The sequence below is a fragment of the Schistocerca gregaria genome, chromosome 6 (genome assembly GCF_023897955.1).
Source record: "Schistocerca gregaria isolate iqSchGreg1 chromosome 6, iqSchGreg1.2, whole genome shotgun sequence".
Lineage (NCBI taxonomy): Eukaryota > Metazoa > Arthropoda > Insecta > Orthoptera > Acrididae > Schistocerca > Schistocerca gregaria.
In genome coordinates this window covers 86,124,317-86,149,695 of record NC_064925.1, presented here as the reverse complement: position 1 = coordinate 86,149,695, position 25,379 = coordinate 86,124,317, and the positions used below count along the sequence as shown (strand labels likewise).

The window sequence follows — 25,379 nt, the reverse complement described above, 5'->3', positions numbered from 1 at the left end:
TCAGAAAAAAGCTATGTTTGATGATTTCAGGAAAAGAGAGGAAAGAAACATAAACTAATGGATACATAATTCGCATGTAATAAAAAGGTGTTATCATATTCATACTTCAATAACATCTTTGCTAATGCTAAAAATTAAATTACTTTTCATTCCAATTATGTGTGTTTTGATAATGTTTTAGTTTATGATGAAGTCACTTTATCACAACTGTATGCTTTTAAAAGAAAAACACCAACAAAAATTAATCAAAAGCATTTTTCCTTTGAGCGATGTAATGAAGGGCAATATCTCTACTATTTCTAAAGAATCCATCTCTTGCAGTTCTTTTATAGACATGTCTTGTAAGAAAATTTTGATTCCGCTTACCCACAATTAATAACAAATTATCATTACTGAGTTTTCACTTTTCTGTATATTCACTGACATAATTTTCTTACGTTAGAGATTTAATGTGTGACCCCTACTTTAGCTTGTCTGGCGCTGACCACTCTATACCCCATTCTTCATTGATTTCATTATGCGAGTTATGTATCTTATTGGCATAAGTCATGTTCTTAGGTTGGGTTGGTTGGGGTTGGGTTGTTTTGGAGTAGGAGACCAGACAGTGAGGTCATCGGTCTCATCAGATTAGGGAAGGAGGGGGAAGGAAGTTGGCTGTGCCCTTTCAAAGGAACCATCCTGGCATTTGCCTGAAGCGATTTTGTGAAATCACAGAAAACCTAAATCAGGATGGTCGGATGCGGGATTGAACTGTCATCCTCCCGAATGCACTGTTCTTAGGTGTTCCAATAGTAACTACATCTGATTTTATCCATAATGTGTAGCAGTCATGATAGTAAACAATTTCACAAGTAAATAGATGGCTGAGCACACATTTTAACACTGAATATTTACATTACTGTCTACAGTGAGATGCTGCAGATGCTTTTTGATTTTGTCATAAGTTTTGATACAATTCCCACTTTCTAGTACAGGATACTCTAATCCCTTTTTTTATTCACTGTAGTTGGATCTCACTACAAATTTGTTTTGTGTATCAGCCAATGCAGCTTTGATCTGTATGGAAAATGCAAAATACTCTTCTATTACATTCTTGTAATAATAATACTCTGTACCGATACCTACCAGTGAAAGTGACATGATTGTAACTCTTGCAAATAAAAAATAACTAAAGAAATTACAAACATTCAACACAGCCGAAAACTAGTTGTCACTTCCATGCAAAAGCATGTAAAAAACTAAGCTAAGCTATTTACAATTTTCTGGATCTTGTGGAAAAAAAAAGAGTAAGTTGAGTATCACACAATCAATGCTGTTGAAGTTTTGTTGATTCCTGCAAAGGAATTGTTCAGTCTATATGCAAGGCATCAGATATGAGCAAAAAATATGTTCCACAATTCTACATAAACATTACACCAGTGAGATAAGTTTGAAACTCTCCCCCATTACACCTGTAGTAGACTTGGAATACCTTGTTATTTAGTTTTTAATGATACAGCACAAATTACTGTTCCAATGATCTACAGTAAATTGTCAATGGAAAAATGGCCGTTCCTTTACATAGAAGATACAAAAGCACAGTTGTATCCCATCCGGTCCAGCAATCACTATCACACAATATTGGCTGCACATATCTGATTCACCAATGAGACCTCAATCCCCCTTTAATGCAGAACATTCATAGCCAACATTGGTTCAGCTACAGTGTTTGTGATGCACTGCAAGACTATTTGATTCTGGAAAATGACATCTCTCAAGGCAATACTTTATTTGTTTGTAAATATCAACAACATTGCAAATACACTTCCCGGGTTTGCTGCACGATCGTGTTGTGTAAGCCCCACAATGTTCCATTGTTGCAACTGCTCAAAATCTTCAGGTGGTGGTAATTGCTGTTATCATTGTTGCAAAATTTGTCAGACCAGGACCAGGCGAAACATGTGTGTGGGAAGACACTCAAAGCTGGAGGAAAGCAGCGCTCCTCAGGCACTCTGCTGGGAGCCACAGAAAGGTCTTCCACACATGCACTGTGGTCAATGACTATGCTGCCAGACACTCCTGTCATTAAAATCTGAATTAAAACTCAGCAGTGTGTTGCATCAAGTCATGAATCAATGATTCATGCTTTCCTTGTTTTGATTTAATGGCAGCCAGTGCTGGATTCCAGGTAGTGGTTACTTGGAAACGTGAATCCCTGTTGATAAGATTGTCCACCGTACATATGTGTATGACCTCCTTAACTACACAGTCCCAGGAAGATGACACTGGGGATAAAATTTCAGTATTTTCGTAAAACATGCAAAGCCTCTCATATTTAGGCAGTGCTCCGCCACCGCTGACTTACCAGGTATCCCCAGGCACTTATGATGATGGTATGCGACACGATGTTCTTGCATGGTTTGGCAAGTTTGCCCAAAATAAGATTTCCTAACTGGCATGGGATCTCATACACCCTATGTTTCCTGAGACCAAGGTCATCTTTGACCAGGCACAATAAATTCCTCAGTTTTGCTGGTGGCCGAAAAACACACCTGATGTAATGCCTTTTGAGGCTTTTTTCTATTCTTGAAGACATGCTGCAGAAATATGGCATGAACGCCACTGCCATGGGTGCCTCCACATCTTCATTTACATTGTTGCTTTGAATTTGCTTAGAATTAAATGTATGGCTTATCTGTCTATCGAAATAACCATTCTGCTGGAATATCATTCTTAGGTGTTGTAGCTCACCAGGTAAAATGTCAGCTTCTGGGACCACATGTACTCTATGCACCAAAGGCGTAAGACACTACCATGTTGCAGACACTGTATCCCAATGTACCATTGGCTTTTCTTCTGACCATGACATACTGGAAATGTAAAATACTATCTTTTTCCACTTCCATTGTGATGCAGTGAGTTGAGATGCTGGAGAAACACAGGTAATATCTCTAGTTTGTGGGGACACACCACAGAAGTGTCGTCTACACACCACCAGGAGCAGGAAGGTTTGAGACTTGCTGACTACTGTGCTTTTTCCTCTGTTTTCCACAAAACAGTTGACCACCATGGGAGACACAGGACTTACCACGGCAACACCATCCACTTGTTCAAACAATGCCACAATGTCTTTCTCAAACTGGCTGCTGATAAGCTATAAGGAATCCTGCAGAGCCACTTTCGTAAATAAAGATACAATATCAAAGCTAACCAAAAGATAAGACAGTTGTAGCTTAAGTAGTGCACATGACTGAGCACTATGGGACTTAACATCTGAGGTCATCAGTCTCCTAGAACTTAGAAATACTTAAACCTAACTAGCCTAAGAACATCACAGACATTCATGCCCGAGGCAGGATTCAAACCTGCGACTGTAGCGATCGCACAGTTCCAGACTGAAGTGCCTAGACCTGCTCAGCCACTCTGGCCAGCAAGCTTAAGTGTCTTCAGTTATCGTATGAAGTGCTCCGGAGTCTGGATGTGGTGGTCACACTTGCCCAGGAGATATCCGAACAGCATAGTATGATGAAACTTCCTGGCAGATTAAAACTGTGTGCCGGACCGAGACTCGAACTCGGGACGTTTGCCTTTCGCGGGCAAGTGCTCTACCAACTGAGTTACCCAAGCACGACTCAAGTCCTGTCCTCACAGCTTTACTTCTGCCAGTACCTCACCTCCTACCTTCCAAACTTTACAGAAGCTCTCCTGCAAACCTTGCAGAACTAGCACTCCTGAAAGAAAGGATATTGCGGAGACATGGCTTAGCCACAGCCTGGGGGATGTTTCCAGAATGAGATTTTCACTCTGCAGTGGAGTGTGTGCTGATATGAAATTTCCTGGCAGATTAAAACTGTGTGCCAGACCGGGACTCGAACTCGGGACCTTTGCCTTTTGTGAAAGGCATAGGTCCCGAGTTCGAGTCTCGATCCAGCACAAAGTTTTAATCTGCCAGGAAGTTTCATATCAGCGCACACTCTGCTGCAGAGTGAAAATCTCATTCTAGCATAGTATGATATTTGGCCAGAAAACAGGTAGGGGTTCCAATGTTGCTCACTATTGGGCAAAGTGGAGGCCCATACATAAATATCTTCGGTAGGCCATACGGTCTTGGGGGAACTGCAGCTTGTTGGCATAGGCTCTTGATGACTTTAGAAGGAATGGAACTCTACTTGAGAAGATGTATAGTCTTTTTTTGTATTATGCCAGTCACATCCTCTCTTAGCTTGCAATACGCAGGATCATTAAGAAGTGCCTCCATCTGGCTGTTGTATTCAGCTCATGAGAGAAGGATGGTGGTGTTCCCCTTGTCAGCAAGTATGTCTTCAAGAACAGAAAGAATTCTCAAAAGGCATCAGGTGTGTTTTTTGGCCACCAGCAAAATTGAGGAATTTATTGTGCTCGGTCAAAGATGACCTTGGCATGTATAAGATCCCATGCAAATATGGAAAATATTAAATTGGGCTGACATTCCAAACTATGCAAGAACGTTGCATCGAACACCATTGCCATACACACCTGGGGCAACCCGATATATCACCAGTGGCGGAGCATTGCCTGGACATGTGGCACCATATGTTTTATGAAAAGACTGAAAATTTATCTCCAGCACCATATTTCTGGGACTGTGTTATTAAGGAGGACGTACATATCCACACGGTGGACAATCTTATAAACAGGGATGCAGGTTTTCAAGTAAGCACTAACTGGAAACCAGCACTGGCTGTCATTAAATCAAAACAAGGAAAGCAAGAATCTTTGATTCATGACTCAATGCAGTGCACTGCTGAGCTTTACTTCAGATTTTAACAACAGGACCATCTGGCAGCACAGTCATGGCTCCCAGCAAAGGGCCTTAGGAGTGCTGCTTTCCTTCAACTGTGAGATTCTTCCCGCACACGTGTTTTGCCTGCTCCTGGTCTGATAAATTTTACCATCACTAAGTGATTATTATCACTCACGTCTTGCAGCAATGACAGCAGCAATTACCACCACCTGAAGATGTCGAACAGTTGCGTCGATGAAAAATTGTGGGATTTACATAATACAATCCACTGGCAAACCTGAAAAGTTATTTGCAACAGATCTGCCAGTAAGCCTGAAAAGTCACATCAACAACATTTCATTAATCACAAAATGACTCATTTAATGTTTTCTTCTTTTCAGCCAGTATTAAATGTAATGTAGAAAATAGGCTCAATATGTTGCATTTTATGTTCCAAGTAACAGAAATAATGATGTTATCTGCTCATCCACCTATTCCAAAAAGCACTGCAATGAGATTCAAAATTGCTTATCATCATGTAATAACAATATGACTTTTGTTCCCAAAGATGGAGCATTGGTAAGACACCAATAGGACTTTGCACCAAAATAATCTTGTACTAGGGCACTACAGAACTACATTCCAAGCTATTTTAATGTATTATACGGAAGTGACTTACCACATGCTTCTCTATAGGCATCAACTTGAACATACAGCACATACAATGGTTTAGGAAGTAAGTATGAAATCTCATGCTGCTTGCGAATTCTGTCCAAGGGCAGACCCAAATAATCTTGTAGTGGTTTGGTTGCCTAAGAAGAATGATTTCCTATAAGTAATGTGGAGCACACTGACTCATTCTTAACTCTAAACACAAATCAGAATCTATAAAATTTCTTGCATTTTTCTGAAAACTTTTAAATTTATTAAAGTTCACAATATTAAGCAGTAGCTACAAATGTACAACAATTCAGCAGCATACACATGAGAACAATGAGGCTGATACTGTTATACCAGAGCCAAGTTAGCCCCTGAGGGCTGGCAACCCATATCACACCACAGAGGATGGAGTTGTCTACGTCCAAGGCGTACCAAAAGCACCATGGTAAACACCGGCTATTTACATACAAGATAATGGAAACAGACATTCTGAGCACTACTCCCTGCAGGGGGAGCTCAAGTCACGGCCTGCAGCAAGTACCACTATGCCAAAAACTGATCGGCTGGAGACAGCTATATAGGGGCTAGAACCAGCCCCGATGTTCAGTTCATGCTGGATGCCGATCTCGTGTACTGCAACCATTGAAGATTACGTCTTTGTCTTGGAATAGGACTGTTACAAGTGTGTGGGTGTGTTATCATGAACCTTTGTGGAACATTAGAAGTGAACTTTTGTTTGCCTCAATTAGGAGACTTTTGCTGGCATCGTTATCATTACCTTTCATTTGTACGTTCAGTCATCAACCTTGCGAACTTACATCAATAACAGTTGTGTTTGTGAAAAATTGCGAATTGTCAGTCACAACAGATACGTAAACTCAAGTTTATATAACGAGTTCAGAAAAAAATCATCACTTCTGCGCGCATCTGGTGGGCTAAGAGACCAACAAAAGGGGAAGGATTGGAATTAAATATGGGAGTCCTACAGCCTATGCACAAGACGAACATACCATCTAAAACTGTAACAAATGTTCAACTATTAGAGTGTAGCTTATCTCCAAAAAATGTAAAGTCATTGTGAATCTTAGAAACTGGGTATGTTGAATGAAACCTGGATTTTATTCAGTGATAGAAATGACAGGCAACACACTTGTCATCCCACCAGACGTATCAACAGATACAATTATGCTTACATTTGGAGAGGTCGCTAGGTGCAGCATGGAAGGATACCTCCAACCATCATCAGGTCACATAGTAAAACATCCAAAACAAATTTAAGGGCTGTCACAGATGCCCATGGTCTCACTTGTCATCCAGCTGATGTTTACTGCAGCTTCTCTGTCGTATATATTGCTGATAATCCTGTGATAAGTGGTTTCTTCCTGGACTATGGCTAGGAATTTGTTGTTACCTACCAACAACAAGTGGGTAGTGCACAGCTATGTTTGTCAACATGTTTGAGTGGCTCATGGCTACATCAAGATAGTGGTTGACGTGGTTTCCAGTGTTCTCCAGCACTGACATATGATTTACTCAACAAACTTATAAAGGACTGTATTGATTCTGAGATATCCATGTCCAGACATGTTCTATTTTGTCTATTCCCATAAGAGGCAGGAAATGTTACTTTCATTACTTAATCATAAATATATTGTGCTTAATATAATCTGTGTTGCTGAAGTGAATTTGCAACAAACACCATACATAGAAAACTCCAGAACATAACACTATTGCTGCGTAAGGAACACACACCAGAAAGACAAAATTAACTGCATGGAGTATGTGTGGTCTTCAGTCCTGAGACTGGTTTGATGCAGCTCTCCATGCTAATCTACACTGAGCAAGCTCTTTCATCTCCCAGTACCTACTGCAACCTACATCCTTCTGAATCAGCTTAGTGCATTCATCTCTTGGCCTCCCTCTATGATTTTTACCTTCCACGCTGCCCTCCAATGCTAAATTTGCAATCCCTTGATGCCTCAGGACATGTCCTACCAACCGATCCCTTCTTCTAGTCAAGTTGTGCCACAAACTTCTCTTCTCCCCAATCCTATTCAATACCTCCTCATTTGTTACGTGATCTACCCATCTAATCTTCAGCATTCTTCTGTAGCACCACATTTCAAAAGCTTCTATTCTCTTCTTGTCCAAACTATTTATTGTCCATGTTTCACTTCCATACATGGCTACACTCCATACAAATACTTTCAGGAACGACTTCCTGACATTTAAATCTATACTTGATGTTAACAAATTTCTCTTCTTCAGAAACGCTTTCCTTGCCATTGTCGGTCTACATTTTATATCCTCTCTACTTCAACCATCATCAGTTATTTTGTTCCCGAAATAGCAAAACTCCTTTACTACTTTAAGTGTCTCATTTCCTAATCTAATTCCCTCAGCATCACCCGACTTAATTCGACTACATTCCATTATCCTCGTTTTGCTTTTGTTTATGTTCATCTTATACCCTCCTTTCAACACATTGTCCATTCCGTTCAACTGCTCTTCCAAGTCCTTTGCCGTCTCTGACAGAATTACGTCATCGGCGAACCTCAAAGTTTTTATTTCTTCTCCCTGGATTTTAATACCTACTCCAATTTTTTCTTTTGTTTCCTTTACTGCTTGCTCAATATACAGATTGAGTAACATCGGGGAGAGGCTACAACCCTGTCTCACTCCCTTCCCAACCACTGCTTCCCTTTCATGCCCCTCGACTCTAATAACTGCCATCTGGTTTCTTTACAAATTGTAAATAGCCTTTCGGTCCCTGTATTTTACCCCTGCCACCTTTAGAATTTGAAAGAGAGTATTCCAGTCGACATTGTCAAAAGCTTTCTCGAAGTCTACAAATGCTAGAAACGAGTATGGTGAGACAAAATTTTAAGAACTGTTAGGACAACAGAATTGATTTCCAAACAACAGGGCTTTCCAGAGAAACAAAAAGGTGAGTAGAATAGAAATGAAATAAAGTGCAGCTAACAGAAGCATAGTTCTTGTGAGTTTACTGAAGATCTGTAGCCAATAGAAGATTTATCCGACACTATTACTCTGTAACTAACATGTGAGTCCACAAGCCATATAGTCCACAGCTCTGTTCTCCATCTCTTTATCTTATGCTTAGCACTTCTTTTGCCTCTGGCTAAAACTTGCATATGTGGAAAAATGTCAAACTGCACCACTATTCGGAGTCAACATTAAACACCTTAACTGGCAAAGTCAGTTCAAAGGTTGGATGAATGCAAGGCCACACCACCTCCACTGGAACCAAAACCCCATAAATTGCTTTCAAGTTCAAATGAACCTTGTGATTGGGCCCTGCTTTACCTTAAATCAACAGCAACATTGAGAAGAACATACAAGGCTGAAAGGGAAACTAAATTATAGAACACAAAGTAATATAGTGAAAACAGAGAGAAAAAGTGGATCACAAATATAAATGAGTCAAACTGAAGAGCAGAGGCAACAATGTGGTCAGAACAGATACAGGAGACAGCCAGCACCAAAAAGATTATATGAGGTGTAATCAGGAACAGGCAGGAACCCGCCACATACTGGAAAGGACATTCTAAGCTGCCATCTTGCAGGAGACATAAGCTATTTAGTAGTGTTATACACAATGCAGCAAAGTTATTGTAAGTGCATCACCCAGGTGTCAAGGAAAGGTGTACACATCAGTCACAAAATCTTGCACTAGTGTTACAACATAGCAGTGGAAAGCTACTCAGGATAAAATGGCAAGAGTTTATGTAACTGCCCTGCCAGCCAAACTTCACTAAATAAAACCACCTGAAACTTTTGTCATTTGTTAAACATCTTGACAAGCTCCATCACAACTGTGGCTGTGTTGTGCAGCTGAGACATTACAGTTACTCCTCTGAATGTGAGGAACAATTAATAATACCTCTATCACTCAGTGCTCTACTGAAAAATGATTCTGGCCACAAATAATTCAGTTTCACAAATGACTGTTACAACAGCAGGCTATCAGTTCTGGACTTCACTGATTATTTATGAGCTTTACATTTAATTTAAAAGTAAAGAATCAATAATACCCAAAGAGCAGCAATACACAAAGCAGAGCTCCAACACAATTGTAACATACTGCTTCAGAAGAAGAAAGTAAGAGTAGTTCAGACTAAGGAAGGATGTGAAGGAAATAGGTAGAGTTATTTTCAAAAGAAGTATGTCAGCATTTGAGTTATGCAATTTCTGTAACCATGGGAAACCTAAATCTAGATGACAGAACTGAAACAACCCACTGCACTGCTGAACAACAGTGCAGCACCTTACCACTTTGCTTAGTGATGTAGAGTTTCATTTAAATACTTGTACTTAATTTTATATGCATTCATTGGTGCCAAATTCACACAGTGACTCATTTTAACAATATCATGAAAAGGATAGATTGCTACCATCATATAGTGTAGATGTTGAGTCTGAGACAGACACGACGAAAAGACTGCTGAACAAGTAAGCTTTCAGTCAGAAGACATTCTTCTGAAATAAACACACACACACACATATTCACGCAAACACAACTCTCACATCCATAACCATTATCTCTGGCTGCCAAGGCCAAACTTGGACATCAGTTGTCAGACTCTGACCTTGGTGACCAGAGACAATGGTCATGTACATGAGAGCTGTTTTTGTGTCAATGTGTGTGTGTGTGTGTGTGTGTGTGTGTGTGTGTGTGTTTCCTTCAGAAGAAGGCATTTTGGCCTGTTTAGCATTCTTTTTGTTGTGCCTGTCTGTGACTTGACATTTCCACTATATGGTGAGAAGCAATCTCCCTTTTCATAATTTTGCGATTATTCCATCCTGGATTTTCCACTGTTTGATTTTGCCTAGTGACTCATTTTAAGTGGTTAACTTCAATTTGAGCAAAATTGCTCAAGATATAACAGGGCTTAGTGTAGATCACTGTTATCTCAATGCAGGCCACTTTTATGTAGAATGCTAGTCTAAATAGTAGTACGATGTTAGTAATTATTACATCTTGTGTTTAATTACTTATACTCAAAGACTAAATGGTAGTATAGTGTTAGTAATTATTATGTTTTGTGTATTTTAATTACTTATAATCAAAAGGAATAATGTAAGAATTAATTACCTTTAAATTATAAATGAAATTATATGACTAAATTTCCTCTCCCACAAAATCATGGACCTTGTTGGAACGAAGTGGTTTGCACGCGTTATGATACAGACAACCATACCTTTAGGTGTATGCACTATGAGATCCCGTATTTACTCGAATCTAAGCCGCACTTTTTTCCCGGTTTTTGTAATACAAAAAACCGCCTGCGGCTTAGAATCGAGTGAAAACCAAGCGGAAATTCTGAAAAAAGTTGGTTGGTGCCGCCACAACTTACTTCTGCCGTCGATTATATGTAGCGCCAGACAGGCATGCTTTGTAGGCACAAAGATAAATACTGGCGCCAAAACCTCTGGGTCAGTAAACAAATAAAAAAAAGAAGTGGAAGACAAGCTATTTTCTGCGCCCCAAGTTTCGACCACTGCATTTTCATATATTATCCAACGAAGTAAATACAAATTCCGTATTGTTCATCTTCGAATGTAGCAGCATTTCAATGTACTATGAAAATCCGACTGGCAAGACTGGGATGTTTGTCAATATGGCCAACTTCACGTTCTGAATTTTTTCCTATCTGTGAGAAGAGATGGTTGCTAATAGGAACTTTTATAAATTGTGAATCACATGCAGTATTCTCGTCACCATAAGAGGAATACGCATATAAACATTTTGCCATGTATTGTTTCATGTTTGCTGCTATCTCATTTAAATCCCGTCTGCCTAATAAATTACGAAACTAGAGTGAGACATTAGCAAACACGGAAGAATATACATATCATGTCATGTTTATATTCGTATTATTCTTATGCCTAATAGTGAAGCAGTCAGAAATGAAGCACGGCAATTGACTAGATTTTTAAATGTAAGATGACTCTAATTTCTGTGTAGAATGTAACGTACTAAAGAGGCGCCTGCACAGATTTTCAAAGGGAGAAAAATTTTCGCTAACTCTCGTTCAGAGCATCTTCTATCATACGCAGTCTATTATTTGGTTCTTGTTGATCATTATCAAAGAAAGCAGCCGTGTAAGACAACAACAAATAGCAGTTTCTTGCCATTGTTTCGCTAATGAGACGATTCCTCTCTCTCTTTTTTTTGTTTTTTAATTGTAGCGCGCACAAAAGCAAGCCATCCCGCGAGCGGCCACAGGCCATAAACACGCACTATCAGAATGCGACAAACTATGCATGACACAGTACAGTAATGCATTTTCAGCTTAGAGTGACGTAAACACCTACAGCAAAGAAAACTGCGCTTATCAGATCAAAGAAAAATAAGCAATAGATTCAAACCAGACGAAGCACGTAGAAAAGAAAGGGTACCCGTATAAATACGGACGGAGCGCCTGACGCATAACAATGGCTACCTGATAAAGCGTAACTGCTAAGCTTACGACTCTAACCAAAGCTGTATCATCATTCATTCGACCTAAATTGTGTCTCATATTACAATGGGCAAACTTTGTTTCGATTTGGAGATGCGGCCTATAATTTTTCTCTCCCCTTGAATTTCGAGTCTCAGATTTCAGGTGCGGCTTATATTCGGGAATTTTTTTTTTTCCCCTTGATTTCGAGTCTCATTTTTCAGGTGCGGATTACATTCGAGTGCGGCTTAGATTCGAGTAAATACGGTAATACTGAATAACTAAATGGGAATGCATGTAAGCTACTATGAACAGCATAGTGAACACACCATACAATATAACCCTTTTTTTAAATTAATCTCTGAGGACCAAAATATTTTTTCCTTGAATGGTGGTTCTCCTAAACAGGAGTTCAGCTCCTGCATGCTAGTAGAGTGACTCAAAATCACAATTTTTGGTGTTTAGGCCATATCAAATATGCACATGATTTGGCAATAGCAAATCCTAGTATATATATTAGCGCCATACACTCTTCATTTACTCATTAAGCCTTCATTTTGAAGTTGCATGTAAAATCACCAATGGGTGTCTCAATTTAAAGACAGAATCCAGAATGATGAAGAAATTGTTTATATACAAGAGTGGCTTTATTCAACTACTGTAATAGCATAGATAAATATGAGTAAACGAAAAGAAAAAAGACTATTAAATATTGCCATTTATATCTAGAATACAGAAATTGAGAAACAGTCTGTTTTTTCCTGACAGCATAACATACTGAGAAGAATTGTCACAAAACTTAAGAGCTGAATCCTCCTCCTCCTCCTCACATCATCATCATCATCATCATCATCATCATCATCATGGCTACCCTACCCCAATTTTAATACTTAATAACAAAACCATTCAGTCACTTATGTCTACCTAATTTTCAAAAGTCAGGATGTCATCACCATGACACAGTCTTTGAATGAGTCACTTGTTGAAATATCTGTGAAAGCATTCAGGGAAATCATTATCGTCATCCTCGTCTTCTATAGCAACTGCTGCTGGCCCAGGGTCAGCATTTGTAAACTGGTTCAACACATGTTGTCTTACAACATACCATGCAGTAACAAGCAAGTGCACAGCCTGTAAAATATTTACTCTCATTATGTCCTTTATTTTGAGGACTGAAACTGACCTCAGCATCCATTCTGTAATTAGCTTCCACAAGACGAATTATGCTCAAATCTAGAGGATGCATGTGAGTTGTACCAAGCACATTCAACAGGAAGAAACAAAACATAAAGTCCCAGCGGAATGTCATCATCTTTTGATGTGTAGGGCATCTGCTGCACCTGTCTTGGGGTTTAAAAGCCTTACAAACTTCGTATAAAATTCAGCAATCAACTAGGCAATAAAATCATATGCGCAAAATAGTATTTTAAAATCAACTGGAGTTTAAAATGTTCGCTTTATTAATGACAGCAACTTCTCACTGTCATCACTCTAACACACTACAGAACATCATTCTGTCTTTTCTTTTTTTTTCTCTCTGTGCATCTTACTCCTGTTTCTGAGGGAAGCAAATTATAATCCTATCAGCATCAAAAATATTTTAGGGCTCATATCCATTAGCAGCGATGACAAAACATTCTTGTACCAAGGTTCAGTATTTTGTCTACTGTCTCACATTCGACAGGTCAATTTAAAGTTCATAAATGTGTGACCATTCGACACTAAAATAACTGTGTAGAGTAGTTCAGTACCCAAAAAGTTTTTAGTTACCAGATAACGAACTTACTCACTACCAAGAATAACAAGACAAGGCTCAAATCTGGTTAGTAACATACCAAGCCTTCAATTCAATTTTTGGAAGGAATTAAAGAAGCAACACCACTGCAATCACAAAACTAGCTGCAGTGCTCTTTTTCTATCGCCTACTGTCGTATTTTTGCAACACAAACTCTACAGAATGACAGAATTGAGGGAACTGAGGGGAGAACTAAATGCAGTCGACACACTCTTAGTTCAGATAACCGTACATATTTTGAATGGATAATTGCACTATTAAACTAAAAGTGCAAAGGCCCCTTTCAATGATGAAGCACGGACGTTCTCCCTTTTTAATAAGGAAGGTTCTTGAGTTTCAGCATTCAGGACTGCGTTATTATTTTTCAGTACATACTGCACAAAGAAGATGGCACGAAATGATATTTCTTTTTCTCCATGTTAATAAGTTTGCAAATTCGACAGTCTTCGACATCATGAGTAATGTCAGCCTCTAGTGAATGTGAAGCTATACTCTTTTTCCTGGCCATAACTACACAAAACTTCCACACAGTAGAATTCAACACTACAATAAAAAAACACACAGCTATCAATTTGTGTGCTTGGCAAAGTTTTCTGTGATGTCATATCGCGTAACCTTCATGCAGATACTGGCATTGTTCGAAATTATCATTCACAAAGTATAACTTATCTAGCTGCTATAATAATTGATTGTGAAATACCGACTTTTCTGAAACACCATTTTAATTCAAAAATGAAAGGAATAATTCCAAACACACTGATATGTTAGCAATTTCATCACAGCTGGATTTATTCCTTAAAATTGACTTTTTTTTTTACATCAGCTTCCATTATAACTGGAGTTCAGTAACATTGCTTCTGCAGAAGTTTCCTGGACCAACAGAAATATTTGTTAAAAGTGGGAATTCCTTAAAAGCAGGTTCATTAATATGGGATTTTACTGCAGTAGCTGAAGACATACATAAAGCCAACATGCATCTCAGTGGTACAAGTTTATATGCCAATCAGATCTGTAGCAAAAACAGCAGTAGTACATTGACTGGTGGAGGGGAATCAACGCTAGTTTAAAAATTATGAAAAGGTTAATACATGATAGAGACATGGAGATACCAGAAAGTTTCAAACAGTTTATGTGATGATAAGACAGGGATCTTGAAACCAGAATTTGAGCTGCAAAACATTTCTAGGGGGAGATGTGGACTCTGACCATAATTTATGGGAGGTGAACTGCAGATCAAAATTGAAGAAACTGCAGAAGGGTAGGAGATGGGACCTGAATAAGTTGAAAGAACCAGAGGTTACCAAGAGTTTCAAGAGGAGCATTAGCAACAATTGACTGAAACATGGATAAGAAATAGAACAGAAGATGAATGGGTATCCTCGACAGACAAAACATTGTAGGCAGCCGAGTATCATAATAGGCAAACAGAAAAGGCCCAGTAGTAATCCTTTTATAATGCATGAGATACTGATGAAAAACAAAGATTTAAAATGCAGCAAAAGGGAATGCAGATATGTAAAAAAATGAAATTGACAGGAAGTGCAAATTGGCACATGAGAACTGCATGGTTGCAGAAGCTTGCATGACTGCAGGAAAGAAAGATGCAGCTTATAGAAAAATTAGAGATACCTTTGGAGAAAAGAGACGCAGTTGTATGAATATTAACAGCTCAAATGGCGTCCGGGATAACGCTCTGCTGGCACTGTGGAATATTCTAAGTCCCACTGAAGGTCACACGTTATCGTACGTCTATATAAGCGAGCAAACGCCGCGCAGCGGCTTAGTCGTGCTGCTGCTGCTGCACAGGCAACTGCAGTGAACACTGCCAAGATGCCTTCGAAACAGACCGTCTACAAAACCATCAAGAACATCGAATTTGTTACAACGTCTGGAAACAAGAAGAATCTTATACCAGTCAAGTCTGTTGCTGCCCAAGCTTTGCTGGACGGACCGTCTGTGTTGTGTGGTTGTCGTCTTAATTTTAGTTTAGATATTAATGATTCATTTGGTCATGGTAACGGATGGTTTACTGTAGCTAATGCACGTGGAGGTACAGGAGTACCTAGTGTTGGTGGACTTGAAAGTTTTGTTGATAGAGACATTATTGCCTTTCGCACCTATCATATGGTAGAACTTGCTAATAAAGACTTTGGAAAATCTGTGTATATGTCGCCTTCTGCTTTGTCTTTATATACTCATGATAGGAGATAAGAAAAGCCTGAAATGTGCAAGGAGGGAAAAACAATGTAACAATTAATTATCTGTAAATTGTAAATGAGATTGTACATGCACATTATACCTCCATGAAACTTGGATGCTGTCAGGATGGCATGGCTCATGTGCCTCTACAGTAAAGCGAACTCAGGCAGTGCTGAGGGAATTAGATTAACCCTTTCGTTGCTATGGCCCTGATCTCTGCATTCCGTGCTGGTAGTTTTTGTTACGGCTCTAATACTCATCAAATGCTAGTGCCTGCACTGAGAGACAGTGTTCAAGCCAAAATGAAATATTCATCACTGATGTTTAAAAAAATATGAGATGAAAAAAAATCTGGTTTTCAGACATCTTACACTCCAAAAACTGTAGAGGAAGTCAGAGACTGGAATACATCCAGCAAATAATTGAGGACGTAGGATGCAAGTGCTACGCTCTGAGATGAAGAGATTGGCACAGGAGGGAAATTCGTGGTGGGCCGCATCAAGCCAACCAGAAGACTGATGACCCAAAAAATAAAAAAAAAAAAATAAAAAAAAATCCACAGTACTTACTGCTCTTCTTCTAATTAAATAAAACATTGCACAAAATTTTAAACAGTTTGCAGAGATACAAATACACTTCATAAACTTTGCATATGGTTGATCTTAGCTCGTACTTTACAGTGAATTAAATGCAGATACAATATCAAAATTTTACTTAAACCTGAGAGCAGAATGGCATCTCAATTCATTCTCAAGTTATTGGGTATGATATCCAATTGACAGTTGATGCAACGTGCCCATTTACGTCCTTGCGCATCACGAATCGTGGTCATAACAATAGTCATAACTCATAAATGATTCACAAGATCAAAACGAGGTTTTCTGCAAATGGTAGTATGCTATCAGGAAATGTCAGAAATAGTCTTTTTTTTTTTATTTGCCAAGTGAAGTGAATGTGGTGTGTGCTGGTGGTCACTTCATCACTGCATAAAGTGTATGCATGATGGCAACATTATTCGCCTAAGTTGAAAACTGTATTGGGAAGAATGCAATATTTATTTATTTACCTACTTGTGTTGCTCACAGACTGGTGCAAACCCTTCTATCTGATATCCTTTTGGTGGTTACATATTAGTTACCTTACCTTACATCATCTCATAGTGGTGATTGTGACGTGCACGCGCGCGCGCGCGCGCGCGTGTGTGTGTGTGTGTGTGTGTGTGTGTGTGTGTGTTTGTGTGTGTGTGTGTGTAACGTAGCATTATTGTTGTTGTTGTTGGTGGTGGTGGTGGTGGTGGTGGTGGTGGTGGTGGTGGTGGTGGTGGTGGTGGGCTGAAACCAAATGTTAGATGTAGGTGTAGATGCAAGCACTAAGCCAATTCCTCTCAAAAAGTACCAAGCGAAGATTGATATTCAAATGGCTGTGCCCAGAAAATGAGCTGTATCATTAACTTTCACACATATAAATATTTTATCTATACTGGAGTAGTAATTACAATGGTAACATACAAAATATCACAATATAAACAAACCATAACCCAATCATTATCACTATGCTGCAGCTACTAATTATTATTGCTATACTGTGAACAAACCTCGAGTATAGTTTTTAGGCGAGGGGTAAGATTATCGAGAAGTTCTCTTTTCTTCTGTATTTCTTTCGCTACCAGTTCCTTATCACCCTGCAGTTTATGACAGAGAGCTGCGAGCTGTTTGCGCTGCTCAAGTTCCCATTCCAATCTCGCCAGTTTCAACTGGTGCATATCATTCTGCGTCAGTTCCTTAAACGAAATTCGATAACATTGTAATGAATCTTTTAGTACAGAGCACATTTACTGACTATGTGTAAATAAGAGCAACTTCTTACTTAAATTATAAGTGACAAGACCTAAAGAGCACAGTCAGGAAACCGGAACAGATAATGTTATAAGTAACTTAATGTGTCACTACAGTTTGTTGCAGCAGAAATACTAAATTAACAATCACTTTTTGGTGGAACAAACAACAGGTTCAATAGAACCATGTTAAATTAGGCATAACCATAATACACGTGTTATGCCTGTGCTACCACCAAATCGCTCAGCAAGCTTTAACAAATGACAATGTGATGTCGGTAATCTGAGCCATCATGTGACTTTACACTATTTGAGATCACAAGGCAAACTAGATGTGACTCTTACAGTAAGGATCACAGAAAATTTAGTGTCTAAAGAGAACAATGATACACAATTTCTTACCAGTCTTGTGATTGATTCAGGAGCTGTTTTATAGAATTCTTCCACTGATACCAATTCTATCTCCTCATCCTTTGACCTGCAAAAAAAAGGTACATTTGAATATGTTTTAGGTTTAAACTCTTCAGTTTATGACATGAAAGTGGAACATCAGAATAATAAAAATCTGTTAAGAGAGTGATATAGGTTTCAGTCATTTGCATTATTGACATTTCTTTCTACTGAAAACATCACCGTTATACTTCCTTGCACAGAGATACTGTCTTCACTGCAAAATTATTACCCACATTTCATACACTCATTCAGAGCCATCATACTGATATTGACTGACTGGGATCACTACCCTTCACCTACAAGAAATTATTTCAGCATACATGTCAGTAGCACAGTGTGATCCCTTTGCAGTTTGCAATGTATACAACTGGCTATCCCCTGGTGGCTATGATGTCAAGGATCATCAGATGAATGGTCAGTTTTCTTGATTTGAAGTCACAAGGACCCTTTACAGGGAACAATAATTCCAAATGACAGCATATACTGCACTATCACAGAAAAATTTCCAATTTGGCCACTTTTGTTTTACAAAGAAAGGACACACTTATTTCCAACTTGACAGTCAGAATTTCAAGAATGTGATTAACAAACATTATGTAGATATACTAACGAACCAGCCCAGCTATTTCCAACTTGACAGTTAGAATCTCAAGAATGCGATTAACAAATGTTTTATAGATATACTAACGACCTGGCCCGGCTTCATATGAATGTCATTAAGTACCTACAGGTGGACAACTTGTGTTGTGTAGTGTATCTTGTTTGTGGGCCACTGCACAGAGTTATGAATAAATTTCAGAGAATAATGTTAAGCAACTGAATATCATTACTTTCATACAACTTATGTGACATAAGCAGAGCATGGAAGGAAAGCTGTATGGAGGCATGAATGTTGTGTACCCCATATTGAATTGGCATCTGGCATGACATCTCACTGCAATGGTGGGAGAACACTGTGATTTAAGTAACATATTTACAACCAATGTAAATATTGTATGCAAATGATGGGTGTGTGAGAGATTCAATATGTATTGTAGGTTGGCTGAAGGGACACAAATAAAAGAAAAGAATATGAAAAACACACATCATGTCCATGTTTAATTTGTATTAAAGCACTCCTCTTATGAAGCTTAGTATGCACTGTGAAGCATTGTTGAGACTCATTGCCACAATTCTTTGTCATGAACTTTCCGCGGCAGACTTCTTCACTGCGCAATGCAAAGACACCTGTCCACATCTAGGTTTGAGTCAAGGAAAACAGGAAGCTAAAAGTACTGCTGCTGAAGGAGTTTAATCATGTGGACAGTATAATGAGTTCACAGAACAGTCTTGTTTATATCATGAATGTCTTAATTTATCTGTAAAAAAAACACCTGTATATTTTTTTCACTCATTACATACAGTATTATTTTCTGGGGGTCTGAAAAAATAAATCTACTCAAAACTTCTAGACTACAGAAAAAGGTTAATAAAGCCATGGTGGGGGCTAAAATAAGTAATACTGAAAATCTCTACTTGAAAACCCAAACCCAACATCCATTCCAAGTATATGTAATACAAATTTTCATTTCTTCAGAGTTAAACTAACAAATTTTTGGGAGCCACTCATCCCTGCATCAGTGTACGACACTGATCAAGCTACATTTTACTTTGCCACAGACAAACAGTGAAAGAACACTTTAAATGGGAACGAAATTTATAGATAAAATTTGGAAGTGTAAATCTGACCTAAATCCAAAAAATACTGAAGCAGGTCTAGAAAAACACCCTCACAAGCAAGTGCTATTATAGTGTAGGAAATTTCTTGAATGATAATCATTAAAAACTGGTATCTTTAATAGCTATATGTGTCCACTAATATAATCAACCATGTCTGCTGCCTGTTAATATGAGCTGTCACAACTGAGACAACAAAGACTGAATGGCAGAGCATGGAATATCAGAAGTTTGAACATGACAGGGAAGCTGGGAAACCTGAAAATGGAAAAGTAAAGGTGAAGTGTGTATATAGTGGAGGTGACTGAAGTGAAATCTGAAGAAGTTAAGGTTTTATGGTCAGATGAATACAGAATAATATCAACAGCTCTACAAAATGTTATAATGAGTGCAGGGTACTTAATGAATAGGAAGGTAGGGCACACAATTAGTTACTATGACCAGTTCAGTGATAGGGTAGTTCTCAACAAGAATCGACAGCAAGCCAATGCCAACAAAAATACTTCTGATATACGTGCTGACATCACAAGCAAAAGGTGAAGAGACAAAGAAAGCATAAAACATATGAAGATATTGAAAGGGAAAGTCAATGTAAAGGAGATATAATCTAATAATCATTGGAGATTGGTACAATGTAGTTGGGGAGGAAACAGAAGACAGAGTTTTTGGAGAATATGGGCTTGGTAATAGGATTGAGAAAGACTGTGTTCTGTCTCAAATTTTAGTTAGTGATAATAAATATTGGCAATGGCAAGGAAAGCGTTCCTGAAGAAGATAAACTTGTTAACATCGAGTATTGATTTAAGTGCCAGGAAATCGTTTCTGGAAGTATTTGTATGGAGCGTAGCCATGTATGGAAGTGAAACGTGGACGATAAATAGTTTGGACAAGAAGAGAATAGAAGCTTTCAAAATGTGGTGCTGAAGATTAGATGGGTAGATCACATAACTAATGAGGAGGTATTGAATAGAATTGGGGAGAAGAGGAGTTTGTGTCACAACTTGACTAGAAGAAGGGATCGGTTGGTGGGACATGTTCTGAGGCATCAAGGGATCACCAATTTAGTACTGGAGGGCAGCATGGAGGGTAAAAATCATAGAGGGAAATCAAGAGATGAATACACAAAGCAGATTCAGAAGTGTAGGCTGCAGTAGGCACTGCGAGATGAAGAAGCTTGCACAGGAGCCGGCCGTGGTGGTCTCGCGGTTCTAGGTGCTCAGTCCGGAACCGCGAGACTGCTACGGTCGCAGGTTCGAATCTTGCCTTGGGCATGGATGTGTGAGATGTCTTTAGGTTAGTTAGGTTTAATTAGTTCTAAGTTCTAGGCGACTGGTGACCACAGATGTTAAGTCGCATAGTGCTCAGAGCCATTTGAACCATTTGAACCTTGCACAGGATAGAGTGGCATGGAGAGCTGCATCAAACCAGCCTCAGGACTGAAGATCACAACAACAACAAATATTGTACACTGTTTAAAAATCACATGACGCGGAGGTGTACCTGGAAAAGACCTGGAAACAGATGGTCAGATGGAGACTCTGAAATCAGATAAGGCATACACACGAGCAATACAGACCTTGATCACAATTTGTAAAGTCCAGAAGTAGACAGAAATTGAAGAGGATCATCTAGAAGAATCAATGTGGAAAGAACTGGGATACTGCAGTGGTGTGGAATGATGAGGTGCATTTGAAATTCTCTAAGGCTGTAGATACTGCAATAATGAACAACACAGTAGGTGTTTCAGTTGAAGACAAATGTACATCTCTATAAAATGGGCACAAGCTGGAAAGATAAAAAGAGGTACACGAAAGCTTGAGTAACAGAAGAAACATTTTAAGTGATACAACAAAAGAAATCAGTACTAAAATATTCAGGGAGAGACAGGAATACAGCACTGCAAGTCATTTAGGAGCTGTAGGGAAGCCAAGGTAAAATGGCCTCAGGAAAAATGTGAAGAAATCTAAAAAGAAATGGTTGCTGAAATGACTGATTAAGCACACAGAGAAGTCAAAAGCACACAAAGAAGTCACAACAACCTGTGGTGAAATTAAACACAAGGCCGTCAATATAAGCGAGTGACTGCGTGTGAGATCGCTTTCCAAGTTTTTATTTACTTTTAGGTTTCAGATACATATTTTAACAGTTTTTGTGATAATATTTACTATATAAGTGACTTATTAGTGGTTTCTTCATTCACCTCTGCCTTTCTTGTGTTGTGACCTAATATTTGTGAGTGTTTCATATTGAGCAACGTAACCTTTTACCTGTGTTTACATTCCGCACTGACCAGTTGCAGCTGTAGCGGCGCATCGAAAGCTAAGTACTAATTAATTGTTTGTGTATAGTGGTTTATTTAGGAACTTTAGTAGTCTTCAACCAGAGTTTTTTTGTGTTTTCTAGTGAAATAATTTCAGAAGAACCTTTTGGGAACTGTTTTCAGCTTCGTTACTGTGTCATTAGACATTTGATTCTCTTTCTGTATTAGTCTTTTGTTATATTCACATTTGTTGTTTATTAATACTGTTAATAATAGTAGTTACTTCCCTTGTAGAGTAAGTTTGTGATTATTGTGGTCAGGTTTTTAACATCTTCTTATTGTAGTAGCGGAAGTAAAATTTTATCATGAGTGAGAAAAGTGGGCTTTGCCGTAGGTTCGTGAGTAGTGGATTGCGCTGTGAGACTTGTTCGAAGTATTTTCACTGGGGGAATGCAGTGCAGAAGCCAGTGGGCATTCTGGTGAGATCCTCTCCTAGAACTGCAGGTTATGTAGCAAGAGTAAGTTGATAGAGGAGCAGGAGTGTAAGATCTGTGCCCTTCAGGTGCAGTTGAAAAACGCACAGGAGGAGCGAGATAGGATGAGGAGGGAGAAGGGGGTTGGGGAATGGGAGCTGGTTGTTGGAAAGAGATCTGCTAGGAGAAGAAGATTTTCAGATAGTTTTACTATTGGTGTTTACAATAGATATGACCAACTGTCAGAGTCTAGTGGAGAAGAATCTCTAGTAGCTATAGATGTAGGAAGTATGCAGCAGACCTCAGTAGTTACGGTGGCTAGAACAGTTGCAAAGTCGAAGAGGAAGAAGAAGGTTCTGCTGTTAGGTAGTTCTCATGGCAGAGGTGTAGGCCAGCAGTTGCAGGAAGTGCTGGGGAGTTAGTACCAGGTCACCAGCATTGTGAAGCCTAATGCAGGATTGGCTCAGGTGACTGTTAACATAGGGGGGTTATGTAGGGATTTTACTAAAGAGGATCAGGTAGTGATTGTGGGTGGGGCTGGTAATAGTATTGACAGGGATGGGGAGTATGACATAGATGGTGACCTGGAAAAGATAGCCACTCAGACTGGCAACACGAATGTGCATTTCGTGGAACTATTTCAGCGTCGCGATTGGCCTCATCTTAATACAGCCGTCAGGCATAATAACATGAGACTTGGGGGTGCGCCGATGACAGAAAGCATTGGTCACATTTCAGTGGTGTCAGTGGAGTCTATCAGCAGGACGGGTTTCACTAGACATGGCCTGCACCTCAACAGGTATGGGAAGGGGAGGTTGGTAGAGCTTATAGGTGAAAGCATAGGTGGGGTTGGTGGGATCACTCATGGGAAAATTCCTGCAGTAGTGGGTGTTAGAGCTGCACCTTTTTTAGACTGAAGTCAGCTGGTAGGTATTCCTGCTTAAGGGAAGTCTCTCTAACAAAGGAACGACTTTTGACAAAGCTTAGGTATCCGAGTAATGAGGGAATCAGTATATTTCATCAAAATATAAAAGGTATTAGAGATAAAGTTAGTGAACTGCTTATAGATGTTGACTCTGAAATTATTGGTATATCTGAATACTTCTTAAATAAGGAGATGATTCAGAGACTTCCTTTACCAGGATACAGGTTGGCTGGCAGCTTTTCGAGGAGCTCTTTGCTGTGTGGGGGAGTAGCCATGTATGTGAAAAACGGCATCTCATTTGAGTCAATTGATGTTTCAAAGTACTGCACTGAAAAGGTGTTTGAATGTTGCGCAGGTGTGGTTAAATTTAACAGAGCTAAACTTCTAACTGTTGTTATTTATAGATCCCCATACTCCGATTTCACAATATTTTTGCTAAAGCTAGAGGAGGCTTTGGTTCACTTTATAGGAAATACAAAAAGTTAGTTATATTTGGTGACTTCAATATTAATTGTATAAGTGATTGTGCAAGACAGAGGATGCTGGTAGACCCCCTTAATTCATATAATCTTATGCAAACCATATTCTATCCAACGAGAGTGCAAGGGAACAGTAGAACAACCATAGACAACATTTTTGTTCATTCCTCATTACTAGAAGGGCATTCTGTAAGCAAAAAGGTGAATGGCCTTTCAGATCATGATGCACAAATTTTAACTCTAAAAGATTTTTGTGCTGCAACAAGTGTTAAATATAGTCATCAGCTGTTTAGGAAAGCTGATCCAGTTGCTGTAGAGACCTTTGTAAACCTTAAGCGTGGCAAGATGTTTATAGCGCTGGAACAGTAGACGATAAATATAATGCTTTTCTAAAGACTTTTCTCATGCTCTTTGAAAGTTGCTTTCCATTAGAAGGTTCAAAACAGGGTACTAGCACAAACAGGCAGCCTGGGTGGCTGACTAGAGGGATAAGAATATCTTGTAGAACGAAGTGGCAATTATATCAAACCGTTAGAAACAGTCAAAACCTAAATGCAGCAACCCATTACAAACAGTATTGTAAGGTGCTTAAAAATGTTATTAGGAAGGCAAAAAGTATGTGGTATGCAGATAGAATAGCTAAGTTTCAGGATAAAATTAAAACCATATGGTCAGTCGTGAAGGAAGTGGCTGGTCTGCAGAGACAGGTCGAGGATATAGAATCAGTGTGTAGTGGGAATGTCCGTGTTACTGATAAGTCGCAAATATGTACAGTATTTAATAATCACTTTCTGAATATAGCACGTGAACTAAATAGAAACCTAGTCCCAACAGGGAATCATATAGCGCTCTTAGAAAAAAGTGTTCCGAGACTGCTACCTGAAATGCTCCTCCATGATACTGACATGAGGGAGATTGAGTTAATAATTAAATTACTAAAGACCAAGAACTCTCATGGATATGATGGGGTATCTAGCAGAATACTGAAGTATTGTTCTTTGTATGTTAGCCCAGTAACTTTTCCTTTAGGAGTGGTCAGTTTCCTGACCGATTAAAGTACTCGGTAGTGAAGCCACTTTATAAAAAGGGAGACGTGGATAATGTTGACAATTTTAGACCTATTTCTATGCCATCGGTGTTTGCTAAAGTTATCGAGAAGGTTGTATATACAAGGTTACTGGAGCATTTAAATTCACATAATTTGCTGTCAAATGTTCAGTTTGGTTTTAGAAATGGTTTAACAACTGAAAATGCTATATTTTCTTTTCTCTGTGAGGTTTTGGACAGATTAAATGAAAGGTTGCGAACACTAGGTGTTGTCTTTAATTTAACGAAGGGGTTTGACTGTGTTGACCACAAAATATTACTGCAGAAGTTGGA

General features: G+C 39.0%; 1 protein-coding gene across 2 annotated transcripts in view; it reads right to left on the bottom strand.

The window, feature by feature from the left end:
- LOC126278356 (THO complex subunit 5 homolog) overlaps positions 1-25,379 on the bottom strand; it is a 155,945-nt gene that overhangs the window by 116,661 nt on the left and 13,905 nt on the right. For both annotated transcript variants that reach the window (XM_049978411.1, XM_049978412.1), the window contains exons 3-5: positions 18,096-18,171; positions 17,454-17,639; positions 5,421-5,553 (exon numbers count right to left, since the gene is read on the bottom strand). In XM_049978411.1, coding sequence (XP_049834368.1) covers positions 5,421-5,553; positions 17,454-17,639; positions 18,096-18,171 — 395 coding nt within the window. The remainder of the gene's footprint in view (positions 1-5,420; positions 5,554-17,453; positions 17,640-18,095; positions 18,172-25,379) is intronic.